The sequence below is a fragment of the Scomber japonicus genome, chromosome 13 (genome assembly GCF_027409825.1).
Source record: "Scomber japonicus isolate fScoJap1 chromosome 13, fScoJap1.pri, whole genome shotgun sequence".
In the NCBI taxonomy this organism is placed as follows: Eukaryota; Metazoa; Chordata; class Actinopteri; order Scombriformes; family Scombridae; genus Scomber; species Scomber japonicus.
Window position 1 is genome coordinate 19,172,113 of NC_070590.1, and position 27,756 is coordinate 19,199,868.

The 27,756-nt window shown below is 41.1% G+C and overlaps 3 protein-coding genes across 5 annotated transcripts in view; 1 reads left to right on the forward strand and 2 right to left on the reverse strand.

Annotated features, from left to right (window-relative positions):
• The window catches only part of pds5b (PDS5 cohesin associated factor B), a 35,886-nt gene extending 16,054 nt beyond the window's left edge, over nt 1–19,832 (reverse strand). Inside the window, exons 1-10 of one of the 3 annotated variants that reach the window (XM_053330995.1) lie at nt 19,772–19,796; nt 13,618–13,689; nt 7,390–7,517; nt 6,779–6,982; nt 5,837–5,923; nt 3,600–3,697; nt 2,473–2,599; nt 1,965–2,045; nt 1,111–1,251; nt 81–196 (exon numbers count right to left, since the gene is read on the reverse strand). In XM_053330995.1, the coding sequence (XP_053186970.1) occupies nt 81–196; nt 1,111–1,251; nt 1,965–2,045; nt 2,473–2,599; nt 3,600–3,697; nt 5,837–5,923; nt 6,779–6,982; nt 7,390–7,497 (962 nt within the window). In that variant the 5' untranslated portion in view covers nt 7,498–7,517; nt 13,618–13,689; nt 19,772–19,796. Of the gene's footprint in view, nt 1–80; nt 197–1,110; nt 1,252–1,964; nt 2,046–2,472; nt 2,600–3,599; nt 3,698–5,836; nt 5,924–6,778; nt 6,983–7,389; nt 7,518–13,617; nt 13,690–19,771 lie in introns of all 3 variants that reach the window. The other 2 variants (XM_053330994.1, XM_053330996.1) reach the window with 2 other exon arrangements.
• A 1,648-nt stretch (nt 19,833–21,480) lies between these two features.
• Nucleotides 21,481–22,916, forward strand: zar1l (zygote arrest 1-like). Its single transcript, XM_053330999.1, has 4 exons — nt 21,481–22,068; nt 22,189–22,281; nt 22,373–22,447; nt 22,773–22,916. Exons 1-4 carry the CDS (start codon nt 21,481–21,483, stop codon nt 22,914–22,916), a joined length of 900 nt encoding a protein of 299 aa, XP_053186974.1.
• A 3,353-nt stretch (nt 22,917–26,269) lies between these two features.
• The window catches only part of fryb (furry homolog b (Drosophila)), a 34,106-nt gene continuing 32,619 nt past the window's right edge, over nt 26,270–27,756 (reverse strand). Inside the window, exons 63-65 of the mRNA XM_053331107.1 lie at nt 27,526–27,636; nt 26,887–27,122; nt 26,270–26,528 (exon numbers count right to left, since the gene is read on the reverse strand). Of these exons, the coding sequence (XP_053187082.1) occupies nt 26,270–26,528; nt 26,887–27,122; nt 27,526–27,636 (606 nt within the window). The remainder of the gene's footprint in view (nt 26,529–26,886; nt 27,123–27,525; nt 27,637–27,756) is intronic.

A 27,756-nucleotide genomic window follows, 5' to 3' on the forward strand; every position in this document is an offset into this window, starting at 1 on the left:
TGAAGTTGGGGTATTTTAAGATTTTTTTTCTCATTATTTTAAGGATCTATGGATGCCACGGTCACAACACTGAAGCCCACCTGCCGAGGTAACACTGCCATAGTGGTTTGTTCTGTGCAGCCAGCTCAGAGTCCTTGGCTCCAAACATCTTAGCCAGCAGCTTCACCACCTGCAGCCTCTCATCATTATCATTACTCTGCAGAGACGGAGGCAAAGAGGAACAGAGAGAGAAATGATTCACAGGATTTGGCTGTGTCGAATGGACCAACGTGCCAAGTCGTTTAGATTAACTGCATTGGCAACATCACCATTTTCATAACACAGGAAGGCGGCAGTTTCTTTGGTATGAATCTTGTTTGAGAATGAGACGCAGAGAAGAGGAAACAGTGGGTACAATGAGAGCTAGAGACAAAGGAAGACAAGAGGTAGAGAGAGAGAGGAGGAGCGAGGATGAAAAGAGGAAGAAAAGCAGTTGGGAGAGAGAAACCGACGAGAAGAGATAAAGATGAAAAGCGCGACGGTGGGAGAGAGACGGAGTGTGTCGTCTGTGGGGGAGAGATTTTATCGAAGCTATTATTTTGAGGAGACAGCAGTGACCCACACTCACTCTGAACAGTTAATGAGCGTTATCCGTCAGCAGGATGCCTTTATGAGACACTGCAGAGGCAACATTATGCTGACTGGCTGACTGCTTTATCTTTCTAATATGAATCAACAAAACCTGCAGAGAAGGTAAAAATGTATAATTCTGTGGGTAATGGGTCAGAGAACTTTTTAGACTGGTGTGTTGATAGAAATCACATGACTAATATTAACACAAGCTTTGCTGCTCCCTCCATCTTTACAACTACAATGAAACAAATCTAATAACAATAATAACATAATGTATCTTGATAATGTCCTCATATGCTGCAGTGCATATAGTAAAAACATACATACTAACAACACGATGAGACAAAAATTATGACTCAAAATAGGCACACTTTAAAGAATAATTGCTATAAAATTGTAGTACTATGACCCCAAATTGCCAAGGAAAATACTCAAGTTATATATTCTGATCAACAAATCAGTCCAGGTTATTAATGCTTTGATTTAATGTCTCTGTACCTTGAGTTTAAACTCGAGCTGCGGCAGCACTGAGAGCAGCAGGTGGCTGTCTATGTTATAAAGCTCCAAGATGAGGTCAAAAACGTGCTCCGACAGATCGCTGACTGACGTCTTTCCCAGCATCAGCACCTGGTTGAAGAACTGACAAAGACAACAGAGAGGGAGGAATAATAGTTACTGATAACAAAAACAGATCCTCAAACTGGGACTTTTCTGTGACATACAGCTTTGTTTTCCTGGCCTCTGTGTGTGATGTTGCATCTTAACACATTAAATTAGCTGAATGGAGAAAGGAGAAAGTTAGGACTGGCAACAAAAGACCACAAGTTCATTTATTAGCAGTGACATCTTTGAATAAAATCCTTCTCCAATTACAGCTTACTAGTCCCAGTTATATATTGACTTACACACTTAAATTGCCTCAGAACAAATATAGGGATGCATCGAATGTTTTATGTTCAACAGCTGATTCAACATATCAATTTGCTTCATCATTTGCTCAGATGTGAGCCAGTTGCAGTGCCAAGACATTTCTAGCATGGCTGGCCATGGTTTAAATACCTTGGCAGTTTTAGTGTCATGCTCTTCCCATTAGGCTACATGATACGAGCTTTAACGCTGCAGTATGCAGATTTACAGACAACAGCTCTAGAAAGTGGGAAGTAGAATTCCTGATTTTATGATTATTACAGGAGGTACAAAACTGCTAGGTATCAGGTGTTTAAGGCAGAAAGCTCCATCCAGCTAAAGACATAAAAAGGTGTAAATTCAGTATATCATACTCAATAAAAACACAGCCATTTTCAAGCTTGAGACATAAGATAAACAATAGTGTGTCAAAGACCTAATCTTACATTGGTGATGTATGGCTCAATAGCCTGAGCGGTCCTCTTCAGCAGAGCTTTGGCCAGGTCGTATGCTTGTTTATTCAAATTCTGGAAAGACGAGAAAACAATTGGTGAATAAAGTCAAAGAGCAAAGACCCAACATGCGAAAAAGAAGTCCTCTTTTTTTTCTCCACTCAGAAGAACCCCGTCAGCAGGCTCGTAGAAGGCACAGACATCCACAGATACTTCTATACAAACTCTTTATGCTGCTTTACCTCTTCTCACCTGCAGGGGTCTCATTGAATTACAGGGGATAGAAAATAATGCTGGCCTCAGTCCACTGACAATATCAACTCACTTCAGTTTGTTTTACTTGTAGCAGCTCCAACATTCATGATATGGCTATTTGTGTGTGTGTGTGTGTGTGTGTGTGTGTGTGTGTGTGTGTGTGTGTGTGTGTGTGTGTGTGTGTGTGTGTGTCTATGAAAGTAAATGTTTATATCTGTTTGGTCACAATCACATTGCGGTCACTTACTTTGTGTGCTGGCACCAGGTTGACCAAAACGGTGTCCAGCAGCTCCTGTGATACAGTGTCCCCCTCACAGATGATGGAGCTCATCAGGTCCACCATGTGCATGTGCACCTTCTGGTTGTGACCGTTGCTATGGAAACAAGGTGAGGAAGGTCAAAGGTCAAGAATGGCATCATTGCATAATTTCATTATGGACTTAATATTTCACATTGGTTCCAAATGATGCAGCAACTTCTTTCATTTGGACAATTTTAGACTGAGCCTCACCACTTCTACTCAGGAAGTGATTTTTTTGGTGCAACATGCCTGGGATTGACTTTACTGGCAGACAGCATTTTGTAGGTATTTGCGTTTTTAACTTGGTGGATCTCTCATTTTGGAAACTGACTGCAACACTCTGATCACACAGAGGGTGGGTGTGATCTGCATTACAGCGGGAGGTGAAGCTTATTACCTAGATTTGTATCTCAGTGACTGCTATCCTCAAAACTGCCAGGCATCACTAGTCTCATTACCTCCCATTCACTGGAGGTGTCACTTATACACACACACACAAAAACATCAGTATGCATTCCCCCTTACAACTCACAGCTAGCTGAACATTCAAATGAATAGCTAAGCTTTTTCGATTCTTCTTACATAAAAACAAAACAAAAGCATCACACACACACACACACACACACACACACACACACACACACACACACACACACACACACACACACACACACACACACACACACACACACACACACACACACACACACACACACACACACACACACACACACACATATATTTTGCTCCAATGGCAAAAAGCCAAATTCTGTACTGCAGAATTCAGCCCTCAAGGTTGTGTTCAGCAGAGTGAAATGGAGAAGAGGGTTTAGAGGAAAGACAGAAGAGGGAGGGCAACAGAAACACCCGGACTGCTACTGTGCTGTTTGATGATGTAGCAGCAGAGACATATTGAGGTGATAGAGATGGCTTCGAGGGATCAGCTCTGACATTAGGACTGCTGCAGCTGACATAAAAGCCAGCTACACAAACTCACACAAGGACAGACACCATGATGAATATGGACACACAAATACAAAACGCTGCGGGTGGGCATTGATCTGTGGACTTACTTGATGACCTGGAATAGCGTTCTGTAAAGCTGGGTGAAAATCTCATTGCTGTCTTCAAGCTCAAAGCAAATATTGTACGACTTCACCCACGCTATGTTCTAAAGAAAGAGAGAGAGGAGGCAGGACATTAGTGACAGTGCCATTTACAGTGTAGAAGCATACTGGAAAGCTGAAAGAAGAAAGCCATGTTTTGCTTATAAATTTGACTTGAATATGCTCTAAAAACCAAATTAAACGTAGTTGCTTTTTGTTGTTTTCAAAGATTTTGTCTGGCATAGAATGAAGAGTAAGCAAGTCTTTTTACAGGCAGATTTTGTAAATGCTTTCCACATGTTATTTGAGATCGGTTGAGGTTTCCATTCCTCCTTACATTAACAACTTTATCTTACACCTCTTTACGCTACTGTGATGGCAATTCTACATGTCCATCTCATCTTAATACATGCTCGAGTCACTTTTGCCTATAAGTCATGACAGCTAGTCTTTACTAGGTCAGCACTTGTAACATTTGCTGTCAACATGGCACAAGTCTAAATTGAGTGCAGTCAGATTTGTGTAAAGCAGCGCAGGGTCAAACATCCACAGAGTGAGGGGGTGGGGGTTAAATGTGCGGCTTCTTCTGTCTTCTTAAATCATAGGAATACATTTAATGTCTCAGTCTCCATCTCTAATCCACAAAGAAAATACAATCATATTAATAAACCATGGCACAAAGTGGAAAAGACTATTTTAAGTTATTGAGGAGATTCTATAAATCGGCCACAACAATAATCCAACTAGGACTCTCACTCCGACTTAACATCGTGTCATTTGATGCTTGTACTCTGTCAGATGTTATAAAAATAGACAGCAGAATTTAATACTGAATAACATTAAATGATGAAACGGATATGAAAATGCTTGAATGGGATGAATATGAGATGTCATGTCTGAATGAACCTTTTTAGAACATTAACAAAAAAGACACTTATGTCTGATTGACAAACAGCCATCGCTTTAACAGATGAAATCAGAATGTTACATAGTGCATGTCTGAAAAGGGCTTTTCTATACTGCTTCATGGCCAATGTTAGCTATAATCTGTATTTCTGTTGTGTCATGAAGTGAAAAGCAATTTAAATCTCCCAGTTGCTTCCTATTGTCCCATTATCTCCTGTTTATAATGCTGGCTTTTAAATCACCAACTTAAATTAGTAGGAAATTTACTTGCAAACAAAATGTATTTACTTTCACTTTGACTCAACGTGTTCCTTTCTTTTCATAGAAAATTGCTTCCTGTGTCAAATGATGATGAATCTAAAGCACAGCTCGAAACACACAAGCTGAATGTCATCAGACTAACATTGTTTAAGAAGGATCCTAAACAATACTGAGGGAACTGTTACCCTTTACAAACCGCATCTAGCCCAAAACCTAATGGCTTCCTCCAGGTTAAAGATTGAGCTCGCTATGTGCATATAAACGTAACCACTAATTGGGTTCCAAAAGGTGGTTGGCATAAGCCCAAACGCCAGAAAAAAAAAAAAAAAACTTTTATCGTGCCTTTTATCTTTTCTCACTCTTTTTATTTGCATTGAACAATGTAGAAAACATCTGGGTAGTAAGCTTCTCATTTAGGCCCACTATCACTCCCACTGGTTACATCATCAATGTCAGATCATAAAATAAAACACTGTGCGAATTCAAATTTGACCTGATGGTAGAGCAGTATGAAAAGTCATTAAAAGGAGATCATTAAAGTTATTACATTTCATCCTGATGGGAACATGAATGTTTATACCAAATTTCATGGCAATCATGTTGTTGAGATATTTCACTCAGTCCAAACCCCAAATTATATCTCTGGATCACTCAAGTCAGAGGGATTCATCCACTGGAAAATATGAAGGTTTCATGGCAATACATCTAAAAACTTGTTAAAATATTTCAGCAAAGCAGTGGAGAGACCTACTGACAATCCTACACCATCTACACTAAAAATAAAGTGTGAACTACAGCTGCCATTTCAATGTGTCAGATAGCTTCAAATCAACACTTTATATTTCCTGCTGCTCATCTCATTTTCACTTGTAGCTACAGGTTATTAACATATATTTGAGTTTTAGTCGTTTATAATTGTACTTTAAACATTTTAAAGCTAAACCTAATTAGATTTATTGGATTCTGATTCAATGAAATGCTACTGCACGTCAAACCCGCCCCCAATAATACACAAACAAACACAGTCACACACACACCTCAAGCAGGTAGAAGTATCTGTTGAACTGGGCGCTTTTGGTGTCCTCGAGTCCTTTGAGCTGTCTGGTGATGAACATGAAAATGTCCTGGAGACAAGAAAGACAGGCAGATGGTGAATGCTCCGCACAAACAGCTGCAGTCATTAGCAAAACTCAGGTCTGCTTACGGCAGCATAACAAAGTTAAAAATACAGCAAACAACAACCAACAATAACAACAACAACAACCACCACCACAACACAGCTAGAAATATTTTCAGCCAAAATGTTCATAATGACTTGCAAATTGATAGAAACCCAATACAAAACAAACATCAAAACATATCATTTCAATACACCAGAAGAAGTAAAGGGTTGTATATAGAGCGGGACTTGTGTCTAATGGCTATAAACCTGCCAGTATTTGGACAAAGGTGTGAGCCAGGGCTGGGATCATGTGGCAAAAATATCAAATCACAATATTATTCACAACATCTTGGTGGTATACTGCTGTGTCACACTGGACATAGTGTTAGGTATTCGCCACGCACGCTCACATGGCTGCTTTTCATGTGTGTATGAGGCACAGGTACTTTCCTCAGACTGCATTTGTTTGTGGTAGCTACAATTTTAAATCTTTCTTTCAACATATATCAAGTTTATATCAATAATTCTGTCATACAGTTTAACTTTTTTTTTTTTTTTTTATAAGCACATTGAATAGTATAATAGCAAAATATGGTTTGCCAAAGGTATTACAAAAATGCATACCTTTAAATGAATGAATACTGATATACCGTCTAGACCTTAGTATGAGTTATGTCAAGTTTTCAGTCAAATGCTGCATCAGTCTATGTTAAGTGACTGATGCCACAGGGTTCTGAAAGCAAACAGTCAGTGAGTAATTCTGGTGGAGTGGACTGATATTTTTTCACCTGCCCAAACAAATTCTTCATCACTTTACCTTGAGTTTATCTGGAGAGGTGTAAGGCGCCTCTGGAGCGTAAATCCTGAATATGTCTGCCAGACAGCATGCCACTAGCAGACGTACGTCCTTGTCTGGGTGTTTGAGGAAGAAGTCTGAGGCCAGATGGAGTGCCAAGTTCAGGTACAGCTCCTTCTCTTCCTCAGAGTCCTGGTCCATGTCCATGAAGGTCTTCACCACCATCTGAAAGAGGGGTGACATGAGGGAATATTGAATGTGTTTGCTGAATGGTTGGGTAGAAAAATGTGTTTGGTTACACCAGGAAAAAAGTCAAATAATGCTATACCACCATTATTGGTCAAATGTTTATAAATGTTTATTGACTGCAAAAATATTATAATACATTTTAATGAAGGCTGGCATGGTTTTTATTCCCTAATGAATTCCAGAGTATTACAAAAGAGCGATATCAATCAAGAAAACCAAAAATATCTACTATTACTGATTTCCAATACTAAACACACATCTTGTCTGTTTTTCAAAAGTAATAATGATATTACCTGTCCATGATCATATAGACAAGCTTGACACCTCGCAACTCAGTAAACAGAGATGATGCACGTGAGGCAGAATGACATAAAGGGACTGACCTTGAGCCTGCGGACCATTTCCTCTTTGGAGATTTTATCAGATATCTCCTTGACCCCCGGAGGGTAGGTCACCTTCCCATCTGCGGCTCGAGCTTTAGAGTGAGCCATCCTCTTTAGCTCTTCACTGCCTGAGGAAAGAGAGGAATATAAGTTGGTAAGAGTGGGGGGAAACAAAGTGACACAGACAGAACAGAAAGAATCTTGAAGGATTGCAATACCTCAATAAAAAAAAAAGCAAGAAGCAGCACATTGTTCACTATTTGGAACCCAAGGCAAATCTTTTTAATACTTCAAAGCTTCAGAAAAAAGGTCTGCAATAGAGCAACCTCTGAAATATTCAGCAAGGTATTCACAGCACAGTAATAGCTTTCTACAAGCTGAGTCTAGGATGAAATTGCTGCATTCAGAGAGCGGGCTGACTCTCTCACTGTGAGCTGCTGCTACTATTGTGTTCCACATTTCATTACCGCAGCCACTAGCCTGACAAGGATTACACCCAATTCATGTTTAGGGCATTCACATGATGCCAAATGTGCTTTGACTTTCAATTTAGTGTACTGCTCATGGCCAAATCAGTCATGTTGCACTTTATGCTGTTTTGTGGCAACAGCTGCTAACTGGCCTGTCTCACTTCGGCTGCTGTTTTTTTGACTATTAAAAAGATATTAAGGGCAGATACGCATCCGGACAGGAATATAACTTCCACTCCTGTATTTTCACACAAAACTAAAGCCTGACTCACACTTAATGAATATACAATAAACTCTGCACAATGAAAAGCTGGGCATGTGGTATTTAAAAATAAAAATCTTGATTTGAAACATAGCAGGGAATGATAGATATAAATCATTACAGCAAGGCTACAGGTCGAGGGTTCTTCACTTGTGGACCGTGGCAGCGTGAGGAGGCAAGACATCCAATAAGATAGTGAGCAAGTCTACAAAAACTGTTGAGATTCAGTTTTAAGCTCCTGCCTGCATTTATTTATCTTTATCTTAGAAGTGTTTTTACTTTTTGAAATTATTTATGTTCTGATCTTGAGCCACAGGTTAAGTGATTGCATTTATTTGCGTTTTGTGTTGTTTTCACTAAAAGAAATTAATTTATGTCGTGACTCGAGTTGCAGGTTTAACCTCAGTTAAAAAGGACTGCACTTATTTTTTAATTTTTTTTTTTTTTTTTTATTTAGAAATAATTCAGTTATTTTTTATTTTAAATACATATTTACTAATGTTCCATCATGTTCTATATATTGTTTAAAAATTGAAGTTAAATGGAAAAGTTTTTCTTTTTTTGTTTTTAAATACAGACATTTCAAAATATCACATTTTAGAGCTGTAATCATAATACTGTGAAACCGTGATATTTTTACCTAAGGTTATCATACCGGCAGAATCTCATACAGGCCCATGCCTGCCGACAATATTTCAATGTTTTCTGACCAATTAATTACTAGAAAATTAACCAAAACAGTATGTTCTTCCAGCCTAATGTCCAGCCTCACACTGTTGTGGCTGGAAACAGCTAATAAAGCCAACTATCCTCTACTTTAATGTATCACCTTTTCATGTCAGTGTCTGTAGGACACATTTACGTGCTGCAAATTTATTTTAACATAACTAATAATTTAGCGACTAATAATAGTTTAAGACAAGCTAATATTAATGTTAATTACTTGTGAAAATAGAATTTAGCAATTTTCAAAGATTTTAAAGCCAGCCAAAGCTTCTTCATTAATCATTGGGTCTATCAAATATCTGAAAATTACAATATGATTTTCTACAGCACAGTGTGGCATCTTCAAATTGCTTTTCTAAGGGGGTTTAAAAGAACCATTCTAACATTTTGGCAGTTTAGCTTAAAACATTATTAAACTTTCAACTTTAACCTCTTCAAAATTGCTGTTGGTTAATTTTCTCTTAAATCAACTAATTGATTAATCTTTTCAGCTCTGATTAAGCTGGTCAACTTATCACTTCTAAATCAGTATTTGGGTGTAAGTAGCTCCTGAGCCAATTAATCAGGCCCAACACTAAAGACTGTTTCTACCTTCTCACAATATAAAATATCCAAATTGTGTTTTCGCAAAATAACTTTTCCTCGATAGAAATATGAGACACGAGTGATACAATTTGGATAGAATTCATTCGTACATGTTTTGACAGACATAAGAATAGCCAATCAAGTAGCGCCGCACCGAACCAATCATGCTGGAATAGAGCCAGTCAAGTCAGGTTGAAGCACACACAGCACACGTGCTATTGTTTGGGCTGCAGCAGTGAGGGACCGTGAACGGAGATCATAAGCGAGAACTCGAGCGACCAGCTGACTGAAAATGACCAACGACAGATCAAGGTTCAAATGCTGAAGACATAGTTGAAAGGAAGGGCCTGAGAAAAGAGCACACACACGTGCACAGTGGCTATCGCACATCCCCCCCTCTCATTAACTGGGTTGTAATCATAACAATGACGACTTGGGTGAGTTTGAAGGTGGCCTTCACCAATTGGACAAATAGGCATTATAATTATTATAATAACAACAACAACAACAACAACAACAACAATGTGTATTTATATAGCGCCTTTCATTTCACATTTGTAGAGGTGAAAGGGAAAAATGTCTGTGTCACTTGCAACTTGCGCACCGGACAAAAGACCCTCTCCACATCAGCAGCAAGTAATTCAAACCTAATGAAACACCCAACACAAAAAAGTAACGTAATAGTTACTTTTACTTTGACATTGATGTAACTCAGTACTTTTTGGTAGAAGTAATGAGTAACTATAAGTAATTGCCCAACACTGCCTGTTTATACAACTGTTTCAGATGTTTTCTTCTGTACATCTGTCATGTTCAACTTCTGACAGAAAATACATTATATTTAAATCAAAAATAACCTTCTGATGTCTTCACAACTCACTTATGAGTAACGGAACATTTAAGCTCGACAAAAATAGTAATTTGATTTATATTGTGATATGTATCGATATCGACTGATATGAAAAAAATTATTGTATCAGGATTTATTCCCATATCGCTCAGCCCTAGTTTTAGTTATTTACAGCTATTAGGTACAAATGCTGAAATCTAAACATGATTAGATCCAATAACAAATTAAAGAGGATTCAAAGTCATTATTCTATCATAAAAAGCTGCCAGTTTACACATCATCAGTTGTGAAATGAGACCAGTGAAACTAGTTCATTATAGCAGAACAATGACTGATGTACCAGGTTCTTTGTGACTTACATGCAGAACTTTGATGAGCGGAGGTGTTACACGCTGACCTCTCCAAAACTGAGTTAGTAAGTTTGTGTGAGGCTGATGAAGGTGCATCACACAGAAAAACTATTGAATACTGAGCTGGTGCTGTTTACCATCAGGGATTTGGATGATCTCTTCTGGGTAAACATGTGGGGAAAAAAGTATTTACTACTTTTGGCGGCTCACCACTGAAAGTTAAAAACAGCTCAGACAAATTCAAAACTCATGGGTTTAATGGGATGTAGAGGTTTTTTCTGTCTTCACTTTTTTTTAACAGATATTTGAGTACTGTGCCTCTCTGTTTACCAAATTGTTATCCAGCTCTGATGTAGGGCTGGGTATTGTCAATGATATCCTGAATCGATTCAATTCCGATTCACAGGGTCTCGATTCGATTCGATTTAATATCGATTCAATTTTATGTTCCCAGAGTTTCTGTTTTGTAAGTCAGACAATATTTTTAACACGCAATCATGTGTGGACACCAAATTCTTCAAGAGTCAAGTTAAATCATGAGTCTGATCTAACACTGGGATCTAGCATGATAGCATCTATGTGTATTTACCCTTAAGACCAGTGGCATTTTAAATTATGTCATTTTGAATTATGTTGTCATCATGTAACCAATGATTTTCAAAAAATGCACATAAAGTTTATGGATGAGCATGTCAGTTCAAATACAAGACAAAGTTGTAAAAATCGATATCGAATTTTTAAATAGAAAATCGATATTAATTGATGGATCGATTTTTTGGACACACCCCTACTCTGCCGCTATCCATATTTAATGAGTCTTGTAGTTCCAGTCAGCATCAGAACTTAAGGAGGCAAAACAACCCCAAGAAATCACACAATGCCCCCAAGAACTGTTAGAGAGGTAAAAATTACCCCAAAAGAACTCAACAACGATAATTTTATATTTATCAATTTAGGCCAATATCCTGATCCTACATAAAGCCATTACTTTATTTCCATTTCACACACACACACACACACACACACACACACACACACACACACACACACACACACACACACACACACACACACACACACACACACACACACACACACACACACACACACACACACACACACACACACACACACACACACACGTGAAATCCTGAACCTGCAGTGAAGCTGGATGCTGCGATGGATCGTTACCTCATTAAAAATGTTCTGACTGTTACCAAAGAAAGCAACCCAATTCCTGGGCCGTCACCAACCCCAGCAAATAAGATGGCAAAGAAAGTTGCTGCGCCCGCAGCGAAAATACACTGGCTTGGTGTTAAAGAGTTTAATAAGACGACTCCTCTCCTGTAATATTCACCCACCCAAACATTGCTTTGAACAACTAAAAGCTAATCACGACTTTGTTAAAAGACGTAGACACATTAAAAAAAGTTCAGCTCATCGTCACAAAACATGCATTAATTAATACATTAGCAATATTAAGGCTAACGCTATAGAGACTTCAAAATGCACCAAGTCAAGTTAGCTTTTTTAGTTCCAGATCTAAAACATATTTTTACAGTCTAACCAGTGACCGCTCAAAATAACAGAAGGGCTACATTTTTTATAACTGAAGTCATTTTGAGAACCGTATCAATAAAGAAGGTATATTACACTCAATTTGGCTCTTTTGACAGTACTTGTGGCTACATGTAGTCTGTCATTTTGAGAATCACCTGAATCAGACCTAAAATGTAAAATCATTAAAGTTGAACTGGTTTTGACTTGTAGGATTTCTGAGTACGACATGAGAATGACAAGTACAGGGGAGATTTATGTGACTAATTCAATATGGCTGATTTAAAACTTGATGGTTATAATTATTTACTATTACAGACTGGTGGAGTAAATGGACACTGATGACTTTGGGAAGGCAGAGGAGTTTGTATGCATGTGCTGCACACATCCACCCTCTGTGTCTCAAGTGACACAAATCCAACCTGTGGTCAGATTCTTCCCATCCTACAGAAGTTGGAGGGCCATTACTCAGTGCTTGAGGGGGACTCCACATTCCCGAGGAACATGATGGTGAAGATTTGGACTGATGTCTCCACGGGTACCAGATATCATGACTGACATTTATTAATTCTCTACAAATAAGGCAGACACTTAAAGTAGTTCATATTCAGTCATATGTTCCCCAAATTGTTGATGGATGTGTCTTCCTTTTTCCTTTTTTAAATTAGAGGTAACAGTGATGGCCCCCAGAGCAGGAGACACAGAGATGGTGTGATGAAGAAGAAGAAGAGGAAGAAGTGGAGGAGGAAGAAGACTAAGGAAACTCAGTTCATTATAATGATCATATGGCACGGATTAAAATATGAAACTTCAATCAAACCATTAAACTAAACTACTTATTTATGTTCCATTTAATGTCAGACTCCACCCTTACAGCAACACAAGACAGCCTTGAAGGATGACCGCAAGCTGCAGCAGACAATCCAAAGGACCACCCAGTTCATCAGTGAGGGAGTGGAGCAAGAAGTCCAGCTCTACAGAGACCTGCCTCCCATCCCTGTATCAGCTGACCCTGCTCTGGTGGAGGCATAAAAGAGACACACACTAACCCTTTTGTCAGATCTTGCCCAAACCTATTTGTGTGTTCAGACGTCCTCCACCCCGTCTGAGAGGGAGTTCTCCACAGCTGGAGACACCATTAGCCCAGAGAGTTCAAGGATCCTCCCAGAGAAAGCAGACATGCTAATTTTTCTGCAGAAGTATTGTTGATTTTATGTGCAATTTTTATATTTGGTTCAAGCTTATTCCATTTTGAATAGGAGTACAGTAATTTATTCAAACATTACTTTTTGACTTACTTAATAAGTTATATTTTTTTAAGAAAATGAGCAATGTAATTTATTTGACCACATTTAAATTTAATTAGGCAGGCATGGTCACACACTGAGGTTGTGTGTAGTTGCTGTAACCTACACTGAAGGCACTGACCTGTAGGCAGTAATCTGTTCAGGCTGTCAGAGTCAGGGTGAGCTGTGTAGCCTGAATGTCCTTCTCCTGTTTCTAGAGGGCAGCAGACAGTAGATGGCAGTATTGGGTTACTGAGGAAAGTTGGCTTGATCTCCAAGCAATCTCTTTCCTGAGTGGAATCACTTGCTCCAGCCTGCTGCCCGGGAATGGGAACCAGGAACCTGTTCCAGTTGAGAACCGGTTCCAGATTAAACAGCGGTTATAAACAGCAGAGCTTCTGAGCACCTGAGTTACATGCAAGCCTTTTTTCCCTACTTTTCTTTGTGTTTTGTGGTCAGCCTCAGAGATAATAAAACAGTTATGTCGATGCTGTCAACACAACTGTAACCACTGATCTGTTTGTCACTTCTCACCATTCATGTTGCGTTTATAACTGAAGGAGAATTGATCATTATGAAACAGTGTGAGTCAGTAGGTCTGCGCAGCCCCACTAAAGTACTTGTTGGGTTAGACTCAGAAGCCAAACCGCAATTCTGAGTTTTGAATCACGACCAAACAATTTTCTGCAGCTGTACTTGAGCTTTTATAAACACACGCGCACACCACACACACACACACCATAAGAAAGACAAATGCGCACACACACACACTGGACACTGGCCAGCTGCCAAATTGCTCGTTCCTGACCTTCTTTTCCACCCCACAGCTGCTGCCAAAGATGAGTCCATCCCTCTCATGGTCTACCACGCTGACACAGTGAGAGCTCTGCCAATCAGAGTAGAGTATTTCTCACCAGGAGGGGTAGTGTGTGAGTGTGTCAGTGTGTGTGTATGTGTATGAGTGTGTGGGGTGGGGGGGGTCTGTCTGAATACCATCCACTAGGGAATATTTAACTTTGAATAAGAGGCGGCAGCAAATAATTTCACACAGGCAAGCTTTACCCTACACTAAACTCTTGAACATGGCCTTCTTTTAACTCATTACTTGTTTATCACAGTCAAACACATTCATCCCGCCCAACTGATGGTTTTCTATCTGTCCACTGCTGCTGCTCTCCCCACTGGGACCCTCTAACACAGCTGCCGGCAGAAATACGAATACACAGAACAGTCCTCCAAGCCTAAAATCGTACCTTGACACAGCCGTCCTTGGTTTTCAACCCTGTGGGCGATAAAAGGAGAAGAGAAGATCCGTCGGCAAACACAGAGAGGACTGGACGCCAGCTGGTGGTAATGGTGAACTCAACAACCTCCATACGGGCACTCAAACACAAAGTGAGGGAGGCTAAACAGGAGAAGAGTTAAGTTTTCCCCAGACGGAAACCTAATTTATCATTTACGTGCAATACTGCACATATGCACCAGTGTGCAATTATAAATAATAGATTTCTCTCTCCTTTCAAAAAAAAAGCAAATATTTAACATATACTCAAATTGTAACTTTAGCTCAAAGCAGCCAAATGTCACTATCTTTAATGTTGCCACTGTGTTGCTGTGCATGTGACAATAAAAGCTCCTGAAACTTGAATCTAGACGAAATTTTCTGAATGGAGTAAGCCTCGATCTAACTCTGAGAAGGTCGGCCAGAAACAACAATGAAGCAGAGAAGCGGGGGAATGAGAATGAGACTACATGGTTGGAGTAAACCTCCAAGGAAACCACAGTGCAGAGGGAACCATAAGACATTTTATTCACAAACTGACAAAACTGCTGAATCACATGTTTACGGTTATGATGCAGTGGGCACCGAGCGCAGGAATGTTTCCTATTCTGCATCCATTCAACACAAGCAAACAACCACAGAGAAAATACCTAAGACTACTGCTGTGGATATGTAGAGTAAGAATCTGACCGTACATGATTTTGCTCAGTTTTCCTTTGAGTCGGGAAAAATACAGTTCAAGGCAGTGTTTCCCCTGGGTTGACTTAGGAGAGACTCAATAGCCAGACATTTCTCCGTTTCTGAGCAGCTGAGACACTAAAATGAGAATAGCTGGTCCACATTAAAGGTCGGTCCACCTTAAGTGATCCTGGTCAGGTTAGGCTAACCCCCTTCACTTTTCCAGCAAGAAACAACAGACGAGACTTTTCTTCTTTCTTCTACCTGACACACTGTAGTCTGTATTTTGAATTTACTGCCAGACTGACAACTTCCTGCTAACCTTTTCCGCTTCTCCATTCATATTTCTGCTCAGTTTCTTTTTTCTTTACCGCTCGCTCAAACCACACACGCATTAAGCACTGCCCTATAACTTAACGGCGCAACGCTACCAAGAGTTTCCCAGGCTATGTCACAGAATTTGACTCCCGTATCGGACAGCGCTGCTCAAATGGATGGCAATCTGGTATTATTTTATACCTAAAATCATGCTTTTAGTCTGGCAGATGTCCTTGTTGCCAGGCCTATGCAATCATAGCGGAATCACCGTGAAGAACTACAATCTGGATTGCATCTAAAAAGGGTGACAAATAAATAATATAAAACCAACTCTGACCAGAAATGTAGCAAAAGTGGCTACCATAAATCAATACATGCACCAACTACAAACCAAAAGCCCCTCACTCCACTGGCCAGCAACCAGAGCAACTGATGATTTGAAAGACAATAGGACAGTCCTGATACCATCCCCTATGACTTCATCCAGCAGCTCCAGACAACAGCTCCTCCCCCACCTCAACAGCAGCCCAGGCCTCTCCACAACTGCCCACCTCAGAGGCCCCCTCCTCCCCTCAATCCTGGAAAGGAACATTCACAGGTTGTTCGAGATACAGAACCCCCGCAAAGCAAACAGTCTAGTCTCTGTGTCTACCTCCACCCTGTAGCACTGTGTTTGACAGCTATCTCCAGTGTTCAGACACATTTTTAACCTCACTGGAGACACTCCATGTTCAAGCCTGCCTCGAGACCTTCACCATTATCACTGTCTCCATAAAACCAAAGACCACATGACTTAACAACTACAGACCTGTTACCCTGACCTGTGTGGTGATGAAGTTTGACCTTAATAACCATCACAGTGACTATTAAGAAAGTCTGCAGTTTGCTTACAGAGCCAGCAGGTATATGGATGACACGGTAAACATGGCCCTCAACTTGACCTGAACAGGAATCTACACGATCATCCTGTTTGCGAATTTCAGCTCCACCTTTAACACCACTGTCCAGGCTCTGCTGGAGGACAAGCTCTCCCATCTGCACATGTCTGACTTCACCTGCAGGTGAATCACCAGCTTCCTGTCTGACAGGAAGTAGTGTAAAAATGGGGAACTATGTCTCTGACTTTCAGACTATGGGCCTGAAAAGTGAGGCCAATGCGATAAGGATTTAAACCTGCATTACCTCTTATGGCCAACAGGAGGCAACACCACTGGCTTCAAAAATAAGTCTGATTGTATGGAAGTCTGAGAGAATGACCCCACTTCTCACTTGATTGATTACTTCGGGAAAACACTTTCCTAATGAGTTTATGGTCTCAGTTGCTAGTTTCAAGTTTACAGCATGATATTCACTTTGTAAATCATGGTCCCAATTAGAGTAAAATAGACGATAAAGTAGAGTATGCTTTAGGGCACTGGAGTTGTCAATGTTTCGGTGTGTTTTTTGACCCCCTAAAGAAGTCTTGATGTTCTTTCTACTAACTATATTTTGGTTTTAATAGTTTGAAGCCTATTTTTCACAAGCAAATATTAGCATCAGCATTATTACAGTTGACCATAGACTAGACTTTGCTACTCAAACTAGTGGCTAGCATTAGGGTTAACTCCACCAACTCATCAAATATGGTCAACCGTGCGTCCAAAAATCCAAGATGACAATGGTCAAAATGCCAAACTCGAAGCTTCAGAACAGGAGAACAAACCAATGGATGACGTCACGGATGCTACGCCATTATCAGCACCAGTTCCCCTCAAGGCTGTGTCATTAACCCTCTATTCTTCTTCTGGTAAACGACCAGCTGCACCTCTATTCTTCAGTCTGTCAACCTCCTGAAGTTCGTAGATGAGACCACACACTCATGGGGCTCATCTCTGGTGAGGATGAGACCGCCTACAGGTGGGAGACTGACCATCTGGTGGCATGATATGGACTAAAGAACTTTGCGCAGTGCACAGACAGATATTTATGGATTTCAGAAGGAATGCAGCCCCACCCACCCCCTATGATCACCATGTGTGACTCCCCAATCAACTCTGTGGAGTCCTTGTGCTTGCTGGGAACCATCATCAGCCAGGATGTCAAATGGGAGTTGAACATCAGATCAGGATCTATTTCCTACAGCAGCTAAAGAAATTCAAACCTGCCAAAGCCAATGAAGATACTCTTCTACACTACAATCATTGAGTCTATCTTCACCTCTTTCTCATTATCGTCATCACCATCAGCATCAACATCCACATTGATGCTGCTGCTACTGCCAAAGACATGGTCATACTGCAGCGTAGTGATCAGCACCAACCCGCTGTCCCCCCAGGACCTGCACACCTCCGAGACACTGAGGTAAGCAGGAATGATCATGACTGACCCCTCTCACCCCAAACAAACTTTTTGAAATGCCCCCCTTTGGCAAGAGAGAACAGTTTCTTCACATCTGCAGCCTTCCTCATCAACAAGCCCTGGGACCCCCACTGACACGGACTCTATCCTTCCACAGACATTATACATTACATTAACATAAAAACCCCATAATCCTACATTAGTACATCTGTTATATCTGATATAATATGGCATGTTGCACTAATGCACCTTCTATTATCATTATCATCATGATTATTATTAATGTTAGCATCATTATTATTATACTATATATACCGTTTTACTACTGCTCACTATTTAGTACATTTAATCTCCTTCTCTTCTATTTATTTTATCTTTTCTCTTTTTTTGTATCATTTCGGATTTTTAAATTGTGTGTATATATCTGACTGTTATGCATCACAACAACACTGAAGCAAAATCATTTTATGTGCACAACTACTTGGCAATCAGCCCGGTTCTGAAAACCCCTACATGAATGTATATGAAACTTGCCCTGAAAATACAAATATGAAATGTTATATGATAACAAACTCCAAATAAAACAACTGTATTACAACGAACACACTTTATTTCATGTGCCCCTATTATCAGATAACTCAGACTTCTTACAACCTGTGATGCATTGACCAATCCGCAGCGTTGATGATGACACCATTCAATTATCACAGGCTGACACTTGTCAAAACAAATCCACCGCAGCACCCTGGAGGTGCATGCAGTCAATAAGGTGCACTTCTTAAAATAACCATCTTAGTCTTTGTTTTCTTTTTTAACAGCCGCTCCTTCATTGTTTAACCCCTTTTGTTGTTTGCTATAGTAATAACAATAAGGGTGCATGAGACCAGGTATGCTCCTATCATCTCTCACACTGACTTCTCATGAGAAAAGGTAGTGTATACCAATAGATGTATCAATTATGTAACCGATCAACCTCTAAATAAGCCATTTACGCTATAAAACACTGTTTCTGCAATCACAAAAAAGTCCAACACACAAATCATTCCTAGCATGGGAGCAGCCACCGGGTTACTATTATGTTGAAATGATTTCCAGCGGAGCTTTAACGTGAGTTTGAGGACATAGAGAGAAAATATTTGAAGGATAAGGGCGCTTTATTGTTATGGTACAGCAGCATGTGAAGGCCGGGGACTGTACTACAGCCAGGCTGCCTTGTTGCTGTAATGTGGACCGCGGCTAATCTAGTTAGCTGCTGTTAGCTTGCCGAGCTAACGCATTAGCAGCAGCAATCTCAGTGACAGAGGGCGGACAGATACTAATGCTGCACCGAACAAAACACCCGGCTAACTGCCCTTATATCGGCACTGATGCCCCGAGCCCAGTCATACGACCACTTAAAGTCGTAGTTTGCTCATGCCGGCGGGACATTAAGTCCAAAAATCGGGCTAGTATTTCATTAGCTAACCATTTAGCGCCGCAGGACCAGGTCAACCAGCGCTGTGAATCGGACACGGGTGCCGAGAACAGAGGCGAACGAGGCGGGCAACGAACCCCCGGTTACCGCTGTGAACCCGGCTGCTCCGCGGACACATCCCCGCTCACATCTCATTGTTCGCAGCAGAGCCTGGAAATATTGCAACGTTTCAATCAAATTGGCTCGTTTATTTATGCAATTTCTTACCTGTTAAGGGTGAATTGTGATCAATTGCGTCCTCCTCTGCAGCTCTCTTCCCCCTCCTAGCTCCAAAATGGCGCCAATATGTATAGATTCAGTGCCCATGGGTTGAAACCATCAGTGAGAGCGCAGCGCCACCTATAGACGAGTCCTAGCAGGCCTAATGAGCCTTCAAGTGCTGTCGTACACCACTTTCGATATTATTCAATACCGAAGCATTTTGTTTGATATAAAAAGGGTTTGTCTAGAAATATTACTAAATATTAAAACGAAAGCACAGTATCAATAAAATATTAGTTCCCTTAAATTAAATTATTTTTCACCCAGCAATGAGTAGCGACGTGGAGGTGCAAAATAAGGAGAAAATAAATTGTCCTAATTTTGGTTCTATATTCATGTACAAAGTTGCGAAAGTTAGATTATCCTAAAATTTGAACAGGAAATGGAATAAGGACACAATAGTGTTTCTAGAGAATATGGAGATCCTTACATTAGTATTATTTTTGACAGTAGGTCAAAGTCTTGTTCAGTTCGTCTACTTTGAAATTGACGTTTCAGTATTCCGACAGCACTGGAACGCAGCAACAGACGTATTTCAAATGTGGGTGCGCAAAAAATGATCTCATTAATGAGTCGTAATAAAACATAATGTTGTCATTTTGCTTACATGCATATTTCCTCAGATTTAGCCCACTTCTTCTGAATAGTGCAATTCATATTTTAAAAGGTGTCCCTGCCTGTTAAGGCTTTTCATCAAGTGGGGCACTTCTATTTTCCTATGAAAACGTTTACACTTAAACATATTTTAGACTACTGTGGAACTATTCATTCTTCTTTGGCCTGTTTATGTATTAATTCATATCATGACACATTTCCGTAATAGAATATATGTTCCTCATGCATTTTAGCCTATAGGCGAATTAACTTTGCTTACACTTGCTATTTTTCGGTGTTTTGACTGCTTTCACAGACTATCCTGAAAAATCCATGACTTCAAACTTCCACAAAAACCTTATTAAAGGGGTTTAGAGAGCATCCAACTAAAGGGAATACAAGCATTAAATATCAGGGGCTTTCTTATGTTTAATGACCAGCTAGTAGGCTAGGCCTATATGATGGGTCTCTGGCGAACATGAGCCATAGGGGGAGCTCCAATATAATGTTTACACCCTTCAAATCTAAATCATAAGCCTCTACTGCAGAAAACTAGCGAGGAACTGATACATTATGTGTGTGTTTTTTCAAATATAGACATTTAGATTTTGGCATGGACCCTTTGCCTATTATCTAGGCCTATCTCAGTGAGAATGAGAGTTTGGGTAAGTACATTTAAGCTAAATTTAGTTTTTAGATGCAGACATTACAATAAAACAATGCAATAAACATATTAATAAAAGCTGTTAAATGAATATTGAATCTTAATCTAAATCTGAATTTCAAAGCAATTCCACCATACCTCTGAATGCGTTATATTGTGTATAATAGCTTGCTGTGTGCTTTTTTTGAAGACAATAGGCTATGTCTTTTTAAACTTGTTGTAGCTGAAGTTTCAGGATACGAAATATTTTTGTAGGCTATATGGCAACTGGAATAGAGCCTGCATGTGCGCCCCTGTTGTCAATTAACCAATTAGTGATGCAAGACTGCAACTATGGCCACATGTAATGATTTATAAATCACAGTAGGGGCTCTTGGACTGGTTTCATGGCTCCAGGATGGAGGGGTTCCTATCCACGTTTCCACTGTACAACGTCTGCGGCCCCCCAGCTCATGGCGGCAGCTGGGGAAAGAGAGAGGGCCGGTTCATGACCCCCCAAGGCCTCAACTACCTCGAGCTATGCAAGGCCATCCTGTCCCAAGTCAACCCCGGTTTGCAAGCTCCACTCAAGAGAGCAAACACCAAAGAGTGCGGCGTACAAGTAAACGCCAAAGTGGATCAAATCGTCCAGTGCTCACTGGGTCCCAAAACGCTGTTCTGTCCTGAGGGCGACCAGCATGTCCCCTCGAAGTCTCCCAAGAGCCCGGATCTGTTGAAGCAGGACTGGATGGCGGCGCCGTGCAGCACACCGCCGGTGAGCAACCTGCGCTTCCTGAGGCCCGTTTCCATCTACTCGCCGATGTTTGACCGCAGGATCCCCCTCAAGAAACTGTGCGATGATGATGGAAGTGAGGGAGAGACTGAAGCCGCAGGACATGCGGAGTCTGACAGGGAGGCTGAGGCTGAGGCTGATCGAAGCGGCGGGGATACAGGGAAAGACTCCCAAACAGGTGCGCATCAGTCCTGCAAGGGCTCCAACTTTCAGGTGAGTCTGTGTTTGGAACATGGATGACTGCTTGCATGTACTCATCACAATGTGTGTGCTACAGTATGTCTCTGCGCACAAATGATCCTTGAAAAATTTGATTTTCTGTTTTGTCATTAGTTCCTGGAGCAGAGGTACGGCTTTTTCCACTGCAAAAAGTGCAACATCCGGTGGGAGAGTGCTTATGTATGGTGCATATCCGGAACCAGCAAGGTCTGTTATTTACTGAGCCAATATATAATTTAACATGCACTCATTTGTGTCTGGTAAAGTCTGCATATAAAACTATTGAACTAATCGACAGGTGTACTACAAGCAGCTCTGCCGGAAGTGTCAGGTGGGGTTTAACCCGTACAGAGTGGAGTCCATCCTCTGCAAGGTACAGTTTCTTGTCTTGTTCAAAGATGAAATGCTGTAATATCATTGGAATACTTGGGTTTAGTATTGAGCTCCACATTATTATATTATTATATGCCTCATAGGTTGGAGAATCTTATTTTAAAATGTCCCCAAAGATTAAAACCTGTTAGAGGTGCATGATTTAGTTCTCAGGTAAACTGGATAAAACTCTTAAAGATTTTTCAGTTTCTTAAAACTTGAACATCTTTCAACAGGGATCATAAATATTCCCAGACTGACTTGTTCTGCTCTTGCTTCTCTCATTCACTTTCCTGTCTCTTCCTTCCACCTCCGCTCTGTCTCAGGGCTGCTCTCAGACTTGCTGCAACTGTGAGAAGAAGCAGAGACACGTCAACATGAGGAGGCCTCACCGCCAGGACCTGTGTTGTCGTTGCAAGGGAATGAGGCTGTCCTGTGACGCCACCTACAGCTTCAAATACATCATCTGAGCTGCCCTGCATGTTCACTCTGGTCTGGAATCACCAGTTTTTCATGTAGATCCACAGGCTTGTCATTGAATCCATGCCAGCAGACGTATAGTTCCTGTACATGTCACAAATGGAGCTGCCTCAAGTAACTGATTTAGAGGGATTAATCTATTCTCCTGTCAGTGAGTAGCTGAGTCTCTGCCTGGGTCGTTTATTTGAAGCAGCTTCTCAAAAAGGCTGCCTTTGTTTCCCTCATTAATCCTGGTGCTTAACATGAAATTATTTTTGTAAAAAGAAATAAAAATATTGCATCTTAAAACTTGAGAAATTCTTGTACATTAAGAGGAAGTGTCAAATTAAATTTGCAGCCTTGAACTGTGCACAAACTCTTAGAATCTCTTGAATGTAGTTGGTTTTGTCATGCAGCTCTCAGCAGTATCTTAAGTAATAAAAAAATGGCAAATGGTTTTCATACAGAAATGATGTAGGATCATTTGAGTGCCAATAAAAATCAAAATAAGTGCTGAGGCATATGTTTTATAGTTAGGTGACTGACCAGTACATAGTAAACAAAATCTTTAGCTTATCAAAGAAAAACAAATAAACCAGAAAATATTCACATTTGAGAAGCTGGGAATTTTCTTTCCTAAAAATGACTCAACAATTTAAAAAATAGTTGACTATTTTTCTATTGATCAACTATTCATTGCCCAATCATTGCACCTCTACTTCCATCACTACAGTTGTACTTATAAATGAAAAATGTGACGTGAGGAGCTGCATAAATGAAATGCAGAGAAAAATAATTTTGATATGTCTTTTTACTTTGACACCAACTTGTACAGAGCATCAACTCAAAACAACTTCACAAAGGCTGTAAAAGTATTTACAAGGTGAAAAAAAACAACTACAGTCTTCATCTAAAAAGCTTTAAAAATGTGCAATTTCTTGTTTGGCATGCACACACGTTCTCCCACACACAGGAAACTAAAAAACAAAAACATACCCGCATGAGCTTAAAGCTCCCTTTTGTACCTCATACAAACATATCTTTCAGATAAAATATGACTCTGTTAATAAATATTTCAGACACTCCATACAGTACACAGAAGATGCATGCATGGCAGTTTGATTTAGGAGAACAAACATCAATATAAAACCTAAGTTGAATGAGTGACTTATGGCAGATCAGATATAAATAGGAAAAAGATTTGTACAGCAAAGGGCGAGTAACTGCTAGAAGGGAAATAAGGGTGGGGGGTGTCACAAAAAAGGGCTGATGACAGGAGGGGTTGGACTTCAGTAGTAGCACAAGTTTTGTTTTGAACATCAACAATGAGTGCTGAATGTCAGCATTTCCCTTACGTGTAAGGTAACTACAAACCACACACAAACATATGCTACAATGATTGTGTGCCCATAATCATTAACAGTATAGAGACAGAGACATAATATTTGTGTATGCATGCACCGTCCTCTTGGCATGTGAACGCATAAAGTCAACGTGTTACAGTGTAGGACAGTGAGATTTATACAGTGTATACACCCACTAAAGATGCTACAACTAGCCACAGGAGTGTACGCTGCGCACAGATAATGGCATGATTAGTCTACCGATGTTTACAACAGCAGTCAGAAGACAAGCTTGTTCACTGATACAGAATATAAACAGAAATGGCAGCATAAGGAATTAGGCTTAAATATCCTGCATTTGCTCTTTGTCCATCAGTCTTTCAGTCAGTCTGCAGAGGTCAGACTTTTTAGGGAGCAAAAGGGATGCTAGTACAGTAGAAAGTATTCAACTGGGTCATGCATTGCACAATTTCCTCCAGAGGCGATCTCAAAACAGTAGACACAACAGGAGAGAAAATTTACTCCAGCTTTTGGCTTCTTCTCAGAGAAAGTGACAGCCTTTTCTCTTACTGTAACAAAACAAACAGTAACACAACCTCCTTTTCTGTAACATTTTTAAAAATCTATTATCAAAACTCCATTTAGTGCAAGAGCGAAAACCTAACCAGTGATGTCACGCAGTGTCACAGGCAGTTTCCTCACAGTCTCTGGTGATACGACCAGCAAACTAGGTCCATCCTGAAGGAGGCAGCAACAGTCAGTCAAGTTCAATCAGGTTTTTGCTTGTTAGAAATCCAAGCTACAAGCCTTCACAGGTCCTCAGGTGCAGAGCAGAGTAGATGCTGATTGACAACCTTTAAGCAGAACTTAAATTAGGAGCACATCAATTTAACAACGTGTAGCCGTAAAGCAAAGCTGGCGCCCTTACGGGATCGCATCAGGTCATCTTTAACAGCAGGCAGCAATATGTAGTATCCAGTGGATTCAGTGACACATCCCATCATGTCTGGAAAGTGAGTCACTGTTCTTTGAGTCTACAGTTTTCAGTAAATATGTCAATTTCACAGAGGTTGAAGCTCTAAAAGTCCTCTGGCAAGGTAAAAGTTTCACATCTCAGGTCTGTACATCTGAGGGTTCATCATTCAGGAGCCCCCCTACTTTCAGTAGGGGCAGGGCAGCATGCCCCACCTTCCCCAGGTAGCGAGATAAGGGCGCAGCTGCACCACCGAGGGTGCAGCAACAACCCCACGCTGCGGCCTCTCCTGGGTTGGCGGGATAGGGTGGGGGAGGCGGAGGAATGGGGAGAAGGGATGAGGAGCGTGCAGGGGCATGAGTTAACACTGTGTCGTGGCCCGTGTGTTGAATTGGGGATGGGCTTAAGTGCTTGTATGGAGAACGGGGGAAATGGGGTAGATGGGAGCCCTGAGGGGCAATGGGTGACGCGTTTGTGTCAGAGTATGTGAGCAGGGTGGGTTCTGAGGCTACGGTGGGGAGCGTGTTAGATGTAAGAGATGATTTTAGGTGTTTGCTGCTGTGTAAATGTAACAGTGGTGAACTATGTGATGAGTGTCCTCTGAAAGGATAATAAACGTTAGTGTTCTCATCAAGATATCTCCTCCCTGGCTCTTGTGTGTGCGGCAGTGTAAAATCTGGTTGGCCTGGTGTGTTTGAGCAGCTATGCAATGAGAACAGGTTTGGGGGTTTGGGAAAATCAAGTGAAGACGTATCAGAATCTGCAGTGGATGAGGATGAGAGCAGAGAAAGGTTTGGGTCTAAATGTGGTGTGGGGACTAGTGTTGTGCAGGGTGGTAGCCAGGAATATGTCTGGAGCTCTGCAGGCGGGGCAGCAGACATACAGGAGGAGGCAGCGGCCATGTATGTGGGTGCTGGGCCTCCTCTGTAAGAGCAGACTGATTCACCTGCAGTGAAGGATGTGGAGGGGGTTTTGGAAGGGTCATGGGCTGTAGCGGCAGGGGAGGTAAGGGTGGGGATGGAGGGGGTGGGGGGCTCCAGAGGTCCTGTCAGAGACTTGTCCCGGAGGCGCTGGAGTCGGGGAGGTAGGTTGTGACGACCCGGTACCCCTGGGCGCGGCGGATCATGTCGCGGATCTCCCCGTTGAGTTCCAGCAGCTTGGAGCAGATCAGAGTGAGGTCCTGGCGGGAACCAACCAGAGCGATGGTGCCTGTCTGGCCCAGCGTCTGGTGGCGGAAGTATACATTGAGCAGCGTCTGGACCTCGCTTTCTGAACTGCCACCAAACACTCCACTGGGCCATTGCCTCCTGAAACAAGATAAATAAAAGCAGGTGTACTGACGTCAATATGACAGGTGGATATGAACAGAGCACTATGCTATGGGTGCATGTGCGTAAAATACTGTATGTTGTACATGTGTGCCTTCTGGTCATATGCTGGTTTTTGATGAGGTACAGTGTTGGACTTTATTGATTTCTGATAACAGCAGTCAGAGTTGCAGCTATAGAGTATAAAGCAACAGTTTATTTTGATAAACACACAATTGATGTCTCAGAGTTCTCCCCATCATACTAAGAATACAATTCTGAAAGAAAAAGTAACAGGGACATCTGCTAACCTTTATCAAGTGTAGCATTCAGCTTTGTAGACAGAGATGTTACTCACCTGCACTCCTGAATATAGCGCACAGCTTTGGTAAACTCGTGGTTCTTAAGGCATTCCAGTATGGCCTTCACTGCTGCCTCTGAGGTGGGGAAGCTGGGCACAACCATGGCTGCCACCTGAGTGGCATGCGCATGAGTGTGAGCCAAGTGTTTGTGTTCCAGGTCAGTGGCTACAGCCGCCTCCGCCGCCTGCAGGCTGGTCTTCAGATCAGTAAGCTCTCGAGACATGTTCAGCAGCTATTAGGTGGGAGCGAAACAGATGGTGGTTGAGTGCATGTGTGAGCTTTTATGTAATCACAGATGGAACATTTGCACTCAGTTCAATACTTAAGATTTACTTTACCAGTGTTTTTTGTACCTGGTCAGTGGCATTTTCTTAAAGTTTAAAAAAAAAAAAATAATAGAGTGATTTTTTTCACTCCCAAAGATTGGTATTGACCTAAAATCCAGTATTTGGCTTTTGTTGTACACAGTGAAAATCACAATAAACATGAAAGTATCACATTTTTGACAACCAACAGTCAAGCAGAAAAACATCCACAACATCTGCATATAATTCATTTGATTCTGTCTACAAATTACAATTTACATGTATTACTTGGTGAATCTTATTTTCTTTATGTATTATGATTTGGCTTACCTCAGGCACAGAGCTGATGGCGTGAACTTGACCAATGAGCGAGCAGTAGGACTGGAAGAGTAGAAGAAGCTGGAAGTGCAGCTTGTAGAGCCTCTGACAAAGCTCCAGTTGCTAGAAGACATTAATATAGAAACAGGTTCAGATTCATCAGCAGCAGAGGACACACTGACACAATGGCAAGGTCATGTACTCTGAACAGTGCACACGATACATACACACACACACATGCAA

Bases quoted from the DNA above. Each gene is read 5' to 3' on its own strand.
- zar1l (XM_053330999.1), top strand. From the start codon at position 21,481: ATGGAGGGGTTCCTATCCACGTTTCCACTGTACAACGTCTGCGGCCCC. The intron at 22,069-22,188 runs GTGAGTCTGTGT...TTTTGTCATTAG, and splicing joins GCAAGGGCTCCAACTTTCAG to TTCCTGGAGCAGAGGTACGG. The intron at 22,282-22,372 runs GTCTGTTATTTA...ACTAATCGACAG, and splicing joins GCATATCCGGAACCAGCAAG to GTGTACTACAAGCAGCTCTG.